The 16,061-nt window shown below is 37.8% G+C and overlaps 1 protein-coding gene across 3 annotated transcripts; it reads left to right on the forward strand.

Moving 5' to 3' along the window:
- The first annotated feature begins 2,055 nt into the window (after positions 1–2,055).
- On the forward strand, positions 2,056–13,786 carry wscd1b (WSC domain containing 1b). 3 transcript variants are annotated; one of them, XM_051911170.1, is made up of 9 exons: positions 2,056–2,725; positions 6,027–6,564; positions 6,667–6,781; positions 9,470–9,654; positions 9,959–10,080; positions 11,274–11,445; positions 11,523–11,687; positions 11,916–12,134; positions 13,219–13,786. In XM_051911170.1, the coding sequence occupies exons 2-9, from the start codon at positions 6,180–6,182 to the stop codon at positions 13,569–13,571; spliced, it is 1,716 nt and encodes a 571-aa protein (XP_051767130.1). In that variant the 5' UTR covers positions 2,056–2,725; positions 6,027–6,179; the 3' UTR covers positions 13,572–13,786. The 3 variants fall into 3 exon arrangements, with proteins under 3 accessions (XP_051767130.1, XP_051767131.1, XP_051767132.1); XM_051911171.1 differs by having other exon boundaries at positions 2,070–2,725; positions 11,934–12,134; XM_051911172.1 differs by lacking the exons at positions 2,056–2,725; positions 6,027–6,564; positions 6,667–6,781 and having other exon boundaries at positions 8,192–9,654.
- The last annotated feature ends 2,275 nt before the right edge of the window (positions 13,787–16,061 follow it).

Raw genomic sequence — 16,061 nt, forward strand, 5'->3', positions numbered from 1 at the left:
AAAATTTTGGGTGTTACATGTTACTGTTGTTAATAAAAGTTCATTTTATCTGCATCTCAAATCAAGCTCAGTGCTTTACTGTCAATAGTGCATTTCCAAGAAATAAACATATAATATTATTAGTTACTGCTAGGGGTGTAACGGTATATGTATTCCTCCTGAATCGTCATAACGGTGCATACAGTCAGACGACGAATACAGTCAGTCACAGGCAATTCACACTCCAATCCTGAAGGGGGCGTGAGCGGTAATGCAATGCTGTTTGCTAACTGCCACAACAAGAAAAACAGCAGAAGAAGAAGAGATGATCTACGCACCAACCCAAAACAAGAGTATGTTTTCTTTATTTTACAAAAGCACAATATTTTGTTTTTATTGGGAGTTCACACAAATAAAAATAGACTCTTTACAGTTTCGAATGATGTCTTATTCTCATCTGTATGACCATAAATAATGCTGTCATGAGACAAGCCCCATACTGAATGTAAGTGGAAATATGACCAACATGCCAACACATATCAGAGGACATCATCCAGATGTGCCAAACACCGGAGCTAGGCAGAAAAAGACTACAAGTTTTATTTTTCATTATTCTATTTATTGTGTACTTTTGTAACACAAGAGATGCTTTTCAGTTTTGTAGCTGATTGTGACCAAATACCTTTTGTACCAACTAGGGGACTAAATGCCGCTAGGTGGAACAAACAGTAATTTGCACAACTGTCTGTTTAAAATAAATGAAAAGAATCCTAGCACTGGGGATTTGTTGCTTTTTCCTGCTGTACCAAACTTGTATTGAACCGTGACCCCAAAACTGAAGTACATACCGAACCGTGACTTCTGTGTACCATCACACCCCTAGTTACTGCACTTATTAATGCAAAATAATAGTAATTTTATTATTATATTACCTTTAGGTTTAAAAATCCCCCACCCAGCGCTACCAGATCAAGTGCTGGTGCCACCATCTGTGAAACTTAGTGGCACTATTGCTACTCCTCTCAAATGTTAGTCTGGAGCCCTGCAGACAGTTAGGGTGTATAGTGGCTCTCATCACAAAGAGGTGTGCAGGGCAGCTGATCGTATCTGTGGTTTGCGCCTGGAGGCCTCAAGTGTGCGGTCATCAAGGGATTTTAATCTGTTTTTCCCCACTGGGTCGAGCCGCCAGGAGCAAATGGAATCAACTCGTCGATTGGTCCCTGACCTTGAACATAAGTGCAATATAATTACTTGAAAACATGGCGCACTGTTCTGCAGTCAGTGTTCCTGAGGGACAAACCTCAAAAACAGATTAACAAAGTGAGCACAAGGCACACAAACCCCTAGTGGACATGACTCACTCGTACAGGCTGTTGCTCAAAGTGACTCAAAATATCATTGAGGACAGTTTCATGGAAGTAATATACGCTATCTTGACATTATAACGGTATTGAGTGAATAAAATTGTGGTGGAGACAGATGGAAATTCTGAAGTGAATGGAGCGTACTGGTTGCGATGGCACACAATTGAAAAGGCTTTTGAGCACTAATGCGATGTGAGCACTTTAATGTGAGCTTTTACAGTAGGCTATGATATAAAGTATGTATATAGAATATGGAGGAACAGGCATCTTATTCCAGATATTTAAATGTCAATGGGGACATCAGTTTGTGCTATTTTTGTTCTGAGGTATGTTGCAACGTCAAGAAAATTCATCTCAATGTATACGAGTGTGCTCATGTGTCTCTCTTTCTTTTTAGCATGTGTGTGTATCTCTCTCTCTCTCTCTGCTCATGTGTGCCTCTGCCAGATGAATGTGCTCCTCTCCTGTCTACACAAAAACAAAGCCTCTGTTCTGCTCAGCACAGATAATGCCAGATTTCTGGAGCCAGAGGAACTCAAAAACCCAAAAGCCCAACATCAGTGGACCAATCTCCCTCTCTGATGCGTTACAAATCTGAATGGATGTCCAAATAAAAATATGTATTCATGGTTAGCATGATCCACATATGAAAACAATGGTGGCATGAAGCTTTTGAAAGCCTGTGATTAAATCAACAATCAAACTATGTAATGCTGCAGAGAGAGGTATTTTACGAGCTTGAAGTTTGAGAAGGAAAAAAAAAGCAAAAAAAGAAGAAAAATAATCCAAAGAAAAAATTAAATTTTGCATAAAGAAAATTAAGCCTATTTTAACACATTTATTCTCATTAAAACATTATAAACGTAATATTGTTAGCTAATGTTCTTACATTAGTATTAAGTGTTAAGTAATCTAGCTTTTTATACTGGGGGTCCCTGTGAAGGCCCAGGCAGAGAGTTTGGGTGGGGGTGTCCCTGCTGGTTCAGAGCTTTACAGCAGCGGCTCCTCTAAAATTCGCTCGTCTAACCGCATCAGGTCAGTCCGTGTTTTACACGTTGCCTGGGAACAACAACAACGCCGTTTAAATAGCCTACTCTTCACGACTCTCGCTCATTTCTCTCTAACGTCAGGAAGTACAGACACAAAAAGTCGTCCAAAACTGCAGAAGATTAAAACATGCGATGAAAACAGTCTTTTTTTAATAATCGACAGATAGCGTTCAGCTGCGGGGAAGAGCCGGTGAGAGTATCCAGTCAGGAATCACCGGACTCTCTCTTCAGTGGAAGCGCGTGTCCGAGCGCTGGAGACGCGCAGAGCGCGTGAGCTGTACACATCCGCGTCGGTTTGAACCGCACCTGATCTGAGGCACAACAGTAACAGAGGTAAGAAGTAAGGTAACAAGATAATGTAAACGTGTCTTATCTTAGTATACACTCTAATAATATCTGTTGTGTATCTGAACGCAGCCGTATGCATAATTTAATTGCAAATATCATACTGTATTTATTAAGAGCCTTTGGAAGCGTTTTTGTCAGTTAACTTACCGTTGTCTTTTGCTCATAAGGATAACGTCAGGCTAATTATATCAAATGTGGGCAAATTAATAAGCCTATGTGAAGTGAACTACAGCAGCTGATTATGTTTTTGGAGCTGAAACCCGCTCTGAGGACTCACTTGGTCTAAACTACATGAATTTAGTTCCTTTTCAAATGATTGACAGCTTGCATATGAAAAGTTTTAACATCGTTGTGGTCATAACTTATGGTTCATTTTAACATTAAAGTGCATTTCCTTATTACTCCTTTAACACTTCGTTTTCTCTTGAAAATCTTTTTTAAAATTTTCTCTGATTAGACTGACTATTTTATGCCTTACTAATATAATAACATGCAAAAACAGATGTAGAGTTTTGCAGAGATAAACAACTCCTCACCTCAAGACTAAAACTAAATTTAGATAATCTCTGATACACATGCTGAGTGAGTTGTTAAGCAAATAATATAAAGAGCAAATACCCAAAGGAAGTTTTTGATGTGCCCAGTAGAGCTAACAGAGAGAAAACCACTGTGAATTCTGTCAGATAATGTGCTGTTTTACAAACATGGTTTGAGCATTGATCATCAGATAGACCTCTCATTCCCATCAAGAAGAGAAAGGTTTTTCAATCAGCATGTAAATGATTTCATTTTCTATGTTAGGCTGCACAATTGACTGCAGACACATAATGCAGTCTAGAAATGAGTGCTATTTTCCTGGAGAATCCTCTCAGCGCAAAGGCAGTTTTCTACAGATTCTACGAGATGAGCTGTCAAACATTTCAGAACAGATGATGAATTTAAACGAGCAATGCCATATGTTGTTTGCTTGGCTGTTATTTGTAGAGTCCTGATGGAAATCTGTTATATATTAGGAGATAACATTGTCAAAATGATTGATCTTCTAGTAGCTGTTGCAAGGGATTTAAAGGAATATTCCAGGTTCAATACAATTAAGTTAAATTGACAGCATTTGTGTCTTTCTTTTTCCTCCTTTTCTTTCTTTTTTAGTGAGGCACTTACAATAAAAAGTGAACTAGGCCAATTTTTGGATGATTTAAAAAGAAGAAATGTGAAGCTTATAATGTTAAAAAGCAATTATATTAATTCTTTTGATCAAACTTGTATTATTTGAGCTGAAAGGCTGTTTAAATTATAATTGTTACAATTGTTTTGGGTTTTAGTGTTAATGGCATTAAGTTGTCTTGGCAATGAAGTTGTAAAATTGGTACTTTACATTTTTGTTTTTTTCATACTAAAATCATACTATTGTAACATTGAGCATTTTAACATTTACAATTTGGTCCATTCACTTCCATTTTAAGTGCCTCACTGTAACAGATATATTTTTAAGGAGGGACAAGAGGATATTAATTTATGTGGTAATCAACATTACCGCAACGACTGAGAATGTATTGAATCCTAAATATTCCTTTAAGTGTTATACTAATCAAAAACTATAATAGGTTTCAGTTAATTTCAGTATACTATACTAGTGCTTTTGGCAAAACATCTGATTTCCTCAGACACTGAATTACTTTATACGCTTTGCTACACTGACGAATCTGCACTGGATGTCTTCTCTCTGTCTGCAATATGAATGAGCTCCTTGATCTGTGATATGAAGTTCAGCAGGATGGACAGCTCTTTCCTCCCACAGGCAGAAATTTCTTCCAGCCCATCACTCTGACGGACAGACAACTCACATCCCATAAACCACCAGGCGCAAATGAAGACCAAGAGACACAATTCAGCGATTTCTTCTGTAGATGTTTTCATACCTTACCTGTGTTTCTGCAAGCAGGCTCTCTTCAGTTTTCCAAACATGTTTAATAAATCAAAAGGGAAAATGGTGATTAGACTGTTATTGATTCATCACAAACAGCTCATTAGCCCCAAAGGGCTGAAGAATCTTCTGGGTCACCACAAGCTTTCTCACCATCTTCTGTGGAAAATGGAGAAATATGACAAGTGGTTCACATATATTGAGTTGCTTTCAGGTTTATGGTTCAGATCTGAGGCCCTGTTTACACCTGGTATTAAGATGCATTTTGGTCGATTGGATCACAAGTAGACGGAGGAGACACATACGTGTTTACACCTGCTTTAATCATTTACCTTTGTCCACTTTCAACTACTTCTGTCCTGATTTCTTCAAGAGGAGGGTCTATGGGTGGGTAAATAAATGGGTTTTTTAGATCTTTCGATCTAATGGACGAAATAAGCTTGCGCAATTTACATACAGTATGAACGCGCCCAGACACTACGGAAAAACACACGGAGAGCATCAGCTTTCTTTTCTGCTCTGACAGTCACAAGACGACGACGAACGCTGTGAGTGTGTGTTATAAATCAGGAATGATGAGAGAACATTGTGCTTGGTACTTTTTTGTCTTCAAACCAAACTTGGGTCTTCAGCCAACAAAGTTTAAATCCCGTCTGGCTAGCGTGCTTCCCATAATGTGTATGCATTAAAGGGTTAGTTCACCCAAAAATGAAAATTACCCCATGGTTTACTCACCCTTAAGCCATCCAAGGTGTATATGACTTTCTTCTTTCAGACAAACACAATTCGAGTTGCTTCGCTTCAGAAGGCCTTTATTAACCCCCCGGAGCCGTGTAGACTACTTTTATAATAGATGGATGCACTTTTTTGGCTTCAAAATCGGGCCCCCATTCACTGCCATTATAAAGTTTGGAAGAGCCAGGATATTTTTAAATACATCTCTGATTGTGTTTGTCTGAAAGAAGATAGTCATATACACCTATGATGGCTTGAAGGTGAGTAAATCATGGGATAATTTTCATTTTGGGTGAACTAACACTAAGTCCGTAAGCGGAGAGTTGGCAGTCTTTTGTGGCTGTTCGAGCGCATTTGACCGCATGAGCGTCTACACTGCGAAAACAAACCGGCCTAAGTTTTCGACTACCTCTGGAAGTGGTCGAAATTGGACAAGCTCAAAACATTTTAAACCCGTTTTACACCTGTATTTAGTGCCGTATACTTGTGATCCGATCAACCAAAACGCATTTCAATACCAGGTGGAAACAGGGCCCGAGTGAAGGGCTAAAATCTGAAGAGGAACACGATTTTATCTGATTGTCTGATCTTGTATTCATACTGACAGGCCTTTTCTATTTATTTTAGGTCCTGTGAACTCATAGATGCTGTTGAAACCAAGAGCTAAATCTTCTCTAAAGGATGAAGATCACAGCGCCTTCTAGAATATATCTTCTCTTTAGTAGTCCTGTATAAGTGTAAGGATCTTGTTTGACATCCATCTGGATGGTTTGAACCAGGATGGCCAAGCCATCCTTTTTAAGAAGAGCTCAGTTGCTCCTGTTTTTTCTGGGTGTGGCTTACATCATGGCAGGAAGCGTGTTACTGCTTCAGCGCTCCAGTGTGGTAACATTTCAGAGAGACACGGAGACCATGGCACTCCCTTCCCTACCAGCGCCACCTAGAGCCCTGGAAGTACCTCCTGCCAGGTGGTTGTACAGGAGGAACGTCATCCAGAATATGGAGAACCAACCTCTTGAGCAGACAGGTGATATAATGGACCAGAAGCACCTCATATCTCGTAACCTGGAAATCAGGCATCTGAGACGCCATTGGTTTCACGGTAATGCTGAACAGAAAATCTCTTCTAAACATAATCTGTCACACAAGGAAGCCAGACATAAAGGTAATGTTTCTTAAAACAATAGAATACCCATCTTAAATTTAAGATTTTTTATAATTGTTCTAAACTATTTATATTGATTTTTTTTTAATTGTTTTCAACAAGGGACCTACATTGGATGTTTTATAAACAATGAAACGGAGCATGCACTCGGCGGGACCATTCTTTATGATTTCCGTAAAATGACCAGCGCCCTGTGTCAGGACACCTGCTCAGAGAGGTAACGTCTGAAGGGATCCAATGGAAAGTACATTGGGTAAATGGAAGAAACCCTGTTCTTTTAGAAGAATGCGTTCAGTGTTTATCCACAGAAGCAGGTGGCAGAATGTGAGCTGGCTGGTGTAACTGACCTGGAGTCCATCCAGAGGAGGAGCGTTAAAAATATATCGATGCTTCAACCATTTAAAAGACAGAAATTCCAATTCTAAATTCTAAAATCATTCATTTAGAACATAAAATGTCAATATAAAAATATATTCACTGCTCAAAATAAAAACATGGTTTATTTAGGAAAATTTGCGAGAATTTGGGTTCATTTGTATCTTTAGGTAAATAACTAGAAGAATAGCAAAGTGCAGTAAATGGTAAAACTATTTAGCTCTACAAACCAGTGTGTTTGTTATCACTATAGTCAATTAAAATAATATGATAAATATCAGTTTGCAACATTAATTTATTTGAAAATACAGTAAAAACAGTAATATTGTGAAGTATTGTTATAATTTAAAATAACTGCTTTCTATTTTAATATAATATTTTAAAATGTAATTTATTCCTGTGATGGCAGATCTGAATTTTCAGCAAACATTACTCCAGTCTTCAGTGTCACATGATCCTTCAGAAATCATTAGCTATAGTTACATGAAATTATAATGAACAATACCTTTACAGCTTTTTTTACATTTTGTTTACATTCTACATATACTAATACTTTTTAACATTTTAAATTGCATTAGCTAATGTAATGTTTTTAACATTGCAATAGCATCAGTTCATGTATTATGAATGAATATGAATTACCAATAAATAAAAGCATATTTATAAATTAACAACCAAGATAAATGCTGTAAAATTTTATTCATTGTTAGTTTATCATATCTAATGCATTAACTAATGTTAACTAATTAAACCGTATTGTAAAGTGTTACTGAAAAACAAATAAATAGCGGAATGCAAGAAATCCATGTCATGAACGACCTCTTAGATGAGATAAGACTGGTAGAGTAGAATAGAACAGAACCAGGCAGAATAGAATAGATTACAAACCCGATTCCAAAAAAGTTGGGACACTGTACAAATTGTGAATAAAAAAGGAATGCAATGATGTGGAAGTTTCAAATTTCTATATTTTATTCAGAATACAACATAGATGACATATCAAATGTTTAAACTGAGAAAATGTATCATTTTAAGGGAAAAATAAGTTGATTTTAAATTTCATGGCATCAACACATCTAAAAAAAGTTGGGACAAGGCCATGTTTACCACTGTGTAGCATCCCCTCTTCTTTTTATAACAGTCTGCAAACGTCTGGGGACTGAGGAGACAAGTTGCTCAAGTTTAGGAATAGGAATGTTGTCCCATTCTTGTCTAATACAGGCTTGTAGTTGCTCAACTGTCTTAGGTCTTCTTTGTCGCATCTTCCTCTTTATGATGCACCAATGTTTTCTATGGGTGAAAGATCTGGACTGCAGGCTGGCCATTTCAGTACCCGGATCCTTCTTCTACGCAGCCATGATGTTGTAATTGATGCAGTATGTGGTCTGGCATTGTCATGTTGGAAAATGCAAGGTCTTCCCTGAAAGAGACAACGTCTGGATGGGAGCATATGTTGTTCTAGAACTTGGATATACCTTTCAGCATTGATGGTGCCTTTCCAGATGTGTAAGCTGCCCATGCCACACGCACTCATGCAACCCCATACCTTCAGAGATGCAGGCTTCTGAACTGAGCGCTGATAACAACTTGGGTTGTCCTTGTCCTCTTTAGTCCGGATGACATGGCGTCCCAGTTTTCCAAAAAGAACTTCAAATTTTGATTCGTCTGACCACAGAATAGTTTTCCACTTTGCCACAGTCCATTTTAAATGAGCCTTGGCCCAGAGAAAACGCCTGTGCTTCTGGATCATGTTTAGATATGGCTTCTTTTTTGACCTATAGAGTTTTAGCCGGCAACGGCGAATGGCACGGTGGATTGTGTTCACCAACAATGTTTTCTGGAAGTATTCCTGAGCCCATGTTGTGATTTCCATTACAGTAGCATTCCTGTATGTGATGCAGTGCCGTCTAAGGGCCCGAAGATCATGGGCATCCAGTATGGTTTTCCGGCCTTGACCCTTACGCACAGAGATTGTTCCAGATTCTCTGAATCTTTGGATGATATTATGCACTGTAGATGATGATAACTTCAAACTCTTTGCAATTTTTCTCTGAGAAACTTCTTTCTGATATTGCTCCACTATTTTTCGCTGCAGCATTGGGGGAATTGGTGATCCTCTGCCCATCTTGACTTCTGAGAGACACTGCCACTCTGAGAGGCTCTTTTTATGCCCAATCATGTTGCCAGTTGACCTAATAAGTTGCAAATTGGTCCTCCAGCTGTTCCTTATATGTACATTTCACTTTTCCGGCCTCTTATTGCTACCTGTCCCAACTTTTTTGGAATGTGTAGCTCTCATGAAATCCAAAATGAGCCAATATTTGGCATGACATTTCAAAATGTCTCACTTTCAACATTTGATATGTTATCTATATTCTATTGTGAATAAAATGTAAGTTTATCAGATTTGTAAATTATTGCATTCCTTTTTTATTCACAATTTGTACAGTGTCCCAACTTTTTTGGAATTGGGTTTGTAGAATAGAATTGAAATGTAAATTCCCCAGAAGTGAAGGTTTCGTCTTTGCAGTGGGTTCCGGTACGCTGGGCTGGAGTATGGAGCGGAGTGCCATTGTGGCAATCGGGTCTGTTCCCGCCGGGCTCGGGGAGAGGATTGTAATCTGGATTGCCGGGGAGAGAAAGGATCCCCTTGCGGAGGGGTGGAGCGCATGTCTGTTTACAGGGTTGAGGACCGTCTTCCGGGACAGAGAAGATGTGAGTCACATTAAGGCAGAAGTATTACAAACATAAATGAAGTTCTGCTTGAACAAGCCACACACATATGACATGTTCAATATCTTTTGTGAGTAATGGATTAGAGAAGAACTAGTTTAAAGGCTAGGAACCCTGTGCCAAAACGGGCATGGATAGAGTGTGATTAGTTAAGACAGAAAGAATGTAAGGGATAGTGAGGGCTGCTCTTGTTGTAACTTCATGCGGAATCTGCTACAGTACACTGGAAGGGACACCTGAGGCTTTGTACAAGACGATTTCTGTTTTTCCGTCCGATGTTTCTCAGACAGAACTGTGCACTACCACGGCTGTTACAAGAGGCCAAAGAACTCTACCACTGACTTCCTGATCCAGACCTCTGGGCCGACACACACTCTTCAGCAGTGTATCGAGACCTGTACAGATCAGGTATAATTCACAAATGCTTGTATTAATCATTTTGTAGCAAATTAAAAGTGTATTTTTATTCAAGGTAATCATTAGACTACAAAAAACATAATATGCATTTTGAACAATACAATATTTAATTATTAGTATTAAAACAAAAATGCCATTGAAATAAAACATTATTATTAATATTATTATTATTATTATTAATAGAAGAATATATATATATATATATATATATATATAAATTAGGGGCCAATTACTGAAGATGCAGTATAATAATAATAAGAAGAAGAAGAAGAAGAAGAAGACGATGAAGAAGAAGAAGAAATAATTCTCCCTTAAACCCTGCTTAATTCACACTTGGATTAAATCTAGACCTGTCTATCTGCACTAGAGTTTAAAATAATAGTTTAAAAAATAAAAATCGTAATCTGAATGAGCTTTATTCACCAAGTGTGTGCAAACATAATGATCACGATTCTCCCACAATTCTGAATAGACAACTAAACAAAATAATTTACTAGAGGTTTTGACAAAATGTTAATTGCTGCAGTCTAAAAATGCCTAATTAATTTGAAGTATTTTTTTTTTTTAACCAGTTTGAATTAATGATTCAATGTCTCACTCATAAAGACATCACTTGTTTCATTACTGGATGAATCAGCATTTTTGAACAAATCTCTTGAGTGAATGATTCAATGGCATACATTTTTTTTGACAGTCACTTGTCACCACCTACTGGTGTAATCATGTAATTGATACAATTTTTATCTGAAGTGTTAAAGTTCCTTTAAAAAAGGTGATATGCTGTATTTTGATCACTACTGTAGTCATCAGTGTTTATATCCAAAATATTAATGTTTATCCCAGTACTCCTGTGATAATTTGAAGTATTGTAACAGAAATAATGATACTATGTGGCTGAAAAGACTGTGAAGCTGTTTCATACCTATGACAACTGCTGTCTCTGGCTCAGCGGCAGCGCCAGTGCAGATTTGAATGTTTGCTGTGGTCGTACTTATCAAAGGTTTAATAGACAGCTGAATCGTTGTCATTTAGGAATAAGCTCGCAATCTTTTAACAATTAATCGTGCAACTCTAGTCTGCACTGGAAGAATAATTTGGCTGACCATCACTACTCATTACACATTATATTGTTAGTTTATTCAGAGCTTTATCTGACACCTGTAAATTGTGTGTGACCTTGTCAGGACCTTCCATTGGCCCTTTTGAAAGGGCAGGACTGTTTCTGCAGCCATGCCCCATTTCTCTTCACAATCCAGATGAGTGAACAGGAACACATGTGTGAGAGGGGCAACCAAACAAACCACACTTCCCCTTATGACCTGGACTACTACTGGGTGTACAGTACTCCTGTGTTAGGTAACCTACAACATACTACAACATTTAACTTGAACTTTAAGAACTACTGCTGCAATAGAAAAGATCTGTTCTTTCAGATGCAACATGCAAAGAAAGGACATTTCTGCCCCAGAAGTCCAGGACTCTCGTGGCCCTGTCCAGCTTTCCAGGGGCAGGAAACACCTGGTTACGTCACCTGATTGAACTCGCCACAGGATTCTATACCGGCAGCTATTACTTTGACGGATCTCTGTACAACAAAGGTGAGAGTCCACTAAAACCACTTAAACCCTCCATCACTTTCAGAGATTTATTATATGATTCTGTAGGAGTGGGAACATGAACTCATCAGGAACACAAACACTTTTAGATATTGCCCACAAGAAAGAAAATCAACACTGACATCTCTTAAACATCTCAATTGTTTGTCCTACAATTCTCAAACATGAGATTAAATGCAATGAGAGAAAATACAGACTCTCGCTTCTCAGATTTCTACATCTCTGCAGGTTTTAAAGGAGAGAAGGATTACTGGCAGAGCGGGAGAGTCATCTGCGTCAAGACTCACGAAAGCGGCCAGCGAGAGATCGAAATGTTCGACTCTGCCATCCTGCTGTTGCGAAACCCCTATCGCTCTCTAATAGCAGAGTTCAACCGAAAGTGTGCCGGACACCTGGGCTACGCATCGGACGTTCACTGGAGGAGCAAAGGTGCTAATGATAGAAACAGCATTCATTTCAGCCTTACAGTATATTCAAACAACTTAGAGCAGTGATTCTCAACCAGGGGGCCTCAGCAAACTTCAAAGGGGGCCAAAATGTTTACCAAATTTGAGTGCTCTATGTACATTCGCTGATCAAAGTTTATATGTAAATTAAAGCCTAAATTAAATCTGTTCATCATATAAAGTGATTGTGTCTCTTCAGAAGACTTGGATTAAACCATTCGATTCATATGGACTTCTCTGAACGTTTTGAAGCATCAGAGCTTTGGGTTAATAGACTTTTAATCTATTCAAATCTCTCAGGTTTCATTAAAAATATTTTCATTAGTGATCTGAAGATTAACGAAAGTTTTACGGGTTTTGAACGACGTGAGGGTGAGTAATTGATGACAGTATTTTTATTTTTGTGTGAACTGTCCCTTTTAAGGTCTTCCTGTTTTCCGTCAAAAAAATGAAGAAATTAAGACAGCCTTGTAATTTAACAGTTGTAATGTTTATATTTTTATTTGGTAATAATAATAATAATAATAATAATAAGTCCCCATGAACCGGAAGTTGCAAACGACTTTTGTCCAGTGTTGTGACGTATTTCCAAGTGAAACAGAATATTGAATAGAGGGCAGGGTTTTACTTTAGCGCTCCTCCTCTCCATCTCTCGCTCATAGCAGACTAACGGTTGGAGGGGAGTGGTTTAAGCGTTTTCAACCCAAGCCGTCAAACTGACGTCATCAGAGAAGGAACGCCATTCCAGACCGGAAGTAACTTTTCAGATTTTGATTAAAGATTACCACGACAAACAATTTTTTTTCTGTGCATTAACTTGCACGGATTAATTGTTCACCACAAGACTAGTAATATGCGCTAACAATATAAATAAATTCAATTTTGATTTCATGACGACTTTAATGTTATTGTTATTATTTTACAGACATATTGATAACCTGGAATTTTATTTTAAATCACATTTTAAAATCACAATTCAATTTTTTTCCCAAAATGCAGTCTTAGTTTTAAGCTTGTGGGAGATGCTAGTTTAGTTTTAACAATAATATTTGTTTTTTTTTTCACAGAGTGGTCTGAGTTTGTGGACAGCTATTCAACCTGGTGGGTGTCTCACGCTCTGGCCTGGTTGCGATTTGCCCACCGCCTGCTGGTGGTACACTTTGAAAATCTTCAGAAAGATCTAGTCCCTCAGTTAAAGACTATCACCACTTTCCTGAACATCAGCATTCCTGAGGAAAGACTCCTATGCACGGAGAGCAACAGAGACGGCCATTTCAAACGCTCTGGGTCTCGTAGCCTGACTTTTGACCACTTCACCCCTGAGATGAGAGCTCGTATAGATGAATACATCCACACAGTAGATAAAGCCCTCAGAGACAGAAACCTCAGCGGCCTTCCACAGGAATACGTGCCCAGGTGAGGGTACATGAGTGCAGCTGCTGCCCCCTGCTGGAGGGAGGACACAGAGCCACAAAGTGCCTGAGTGAAAAACACAACTGACATCTCTCAAAGCCTTTGAAATGCTGTGTTTGTTTGTCTGTTTTATGTGTGCTTTTTGTTTGTGGTTGATGTATTATTGGCAGTGTGGAGACTGTGTCTAGTTTGTGTTATCATTAAACTGATTAATTCTCATAGTATCAGTTTTAGTCCATTTTAATATTATCCTCAAGCAGATTACACGATACTGCGGCATTTCAGGTACCTTAACTAAAATCCATGTATGTATTTATTTGAAAATTACTGCTTGTCAACTGTTTCTGGTATGTATTTGGAATCTCAGGGTCAAAGCATCTTCAGTGGACACAGATGCATTCATTCCAGAGAGATGCATCAGGAAAAAATGTTCCTTTTGAAACAGAGATAAGACATCTTGCTCTTATATGACAAACAGCCTGTGTCCTTCAGTCATTTTATTGCTATAATGAATGAAAAGCAAAAATCTTAAAGGCTACAACACTCGCATGAGCTAATTACAGAACCTCAGATAGAAGAGCAACCCTAGATTTGCCTGAGAGCAGAGGCCAAATCTTAAAGGGTTAGTTCGCCCAAAAATGAAAATTCTGTCATCATTTACTCACCCTCACGTCGTTCCAAACCCGTTAGACTTTCCTTTATCTTTGTAACAGAAATTAAGATATTTTTAATAAAATCTGAACGATTTCTGTCCCTCCATTGACAGCTATCACTTTGACACTTCAAACAGTTCATAAAGAGATCGTAAACTAATCCATATGAATTGAGTGGTTTAGTCACAATCGCTTTATATGATGGACAGATTGAATTTAGGCTTCCTTCTTTCTCCACAGTGGCAATCAGGAAGGCACCAATTTCGAAGTCAAATGTTTCATTTCGCCGGCTACTAAAGGATGGTAGCATGCTGTGATGTTTCTAAGTTTTTAGATAGTTAGTTGGTGCATTAGTCCTTCCATTTGAGCGCTTCAAAAATTATAATTAGCGTTTAATGTCACTGCAGCCTGAAAGAAAAATGCTGTGACTGCGGAATTACTTAGTGAAAGACAGTTCTTTAGCACATCTAGCTACATTTAAAGAGAAGAGCTGTTCACAGGAGACCAGCATGTTCCTCTATCAATCTTGGCTGTTTAAATCATTTTTCTTTTAAACAAGCCAGACAAAATGTCTTTGATCACAATGTTACAAACTTTGCATCTTGATTAAAGTACATTTTAATGCAATTGAAGCAGGTTTTAAATAATCTATTAAATAGAATAATTATTGCCATAAATCTGACTGCATTAACAATCAGATTCAAAAATACCTTGCCTACAGACTCAGAATGTGGAATAATAATAAACAATAATAATAAATATTTTTATTAGCTATATATTTTAATATTAATCATTTCAATAATTATATTATAATTAAAAATGACCACTATAATATAATGAAATATATATATATATATATATATATATATATATATATATATATATATATAATAAACAAACAAACAAACAAACAAAAACAAAACAAAAAAACAGAATTTGAAGCCAAGTAAATAGTGCAAAGCTTTGAAAGGCCGTCAAAGAAATATGATGCTTTTTGCAGGCAGATGGTGTAGTTATGGCATCTACCAGCAGGGGCTAACTGGGCCAAACCTTGAACCCTTGAGATTTGCATTCAAAGTTACAAGTGAAAAAAAAAAGTTACACTTTTTCTGGGTTTCAGAACCGATTTCAGAGCATTCTCCATAAAGTCTGCTATTAAAATATGAGCACATTCCTCGACTCTCTCCTGCAGGGTGCTTATATGAATCTGAGAGAAAGACTTAAATAACTTTGGCATACGGCTGCTCTGTTTGGTCTCTGCCAAACAAATCCAAGACACGCATCAAGCAGTCCGTCCATCTGTTAAATATTGCGTGACGGTAAGCCTGCTGGAACAATCTATCACCCTGTGATACAATTCAGTGATTTCATAATGTCCTGCTGTAATTTCCCCCCTGCAGAGCATCATTGCGATTTGGGACTAGAGAAACAGATCTATGAATCATCTAAATGCATGTTTTAATCAAGGGAATTGTGGAAATTATAGTTGTTCATGAGTGATTATGAGTAAGTTGAAATTACAGACACAATCAGCTAAACAATATATATAAATCTTTAAAATGAGGAAAGTCATAAAATTGTCAAAAAAGTAACATGAGACTTGATTCCACACACACACACACACGTTTGTTTTTGTGAATTGTGGGGACATTCCAAAGGCAAAATGGTTTTTATACTGTACAAACCATATTTTCTATCTCCCTACACCAACCCTACACCTAAACCTACCAATCACAGGAACGCACATTTTTACTTTCTCAAAAAAACTCATTCTGTATGATTTATAAGCCTTTTGAAAAATGAGGACATGGGGTAATGTCCTCATAAGTCACCCTCTCCTTGTA

Source organism: Ctenopharyngodon idella, chromosome 10 (genome assembly GCF_019924925.1).
Source record: "Ctenopharyngodon idella isolate HZGC_01 chromosome 10, HZGC01, whole genome shotgun sequence".
NCBI lineage: Eukaryota > Metazoa > Chordata > Actinopteri > Cypriniformes > Xenocyprididae > Ctenopharyngodon > Ctenopharyngodon idella.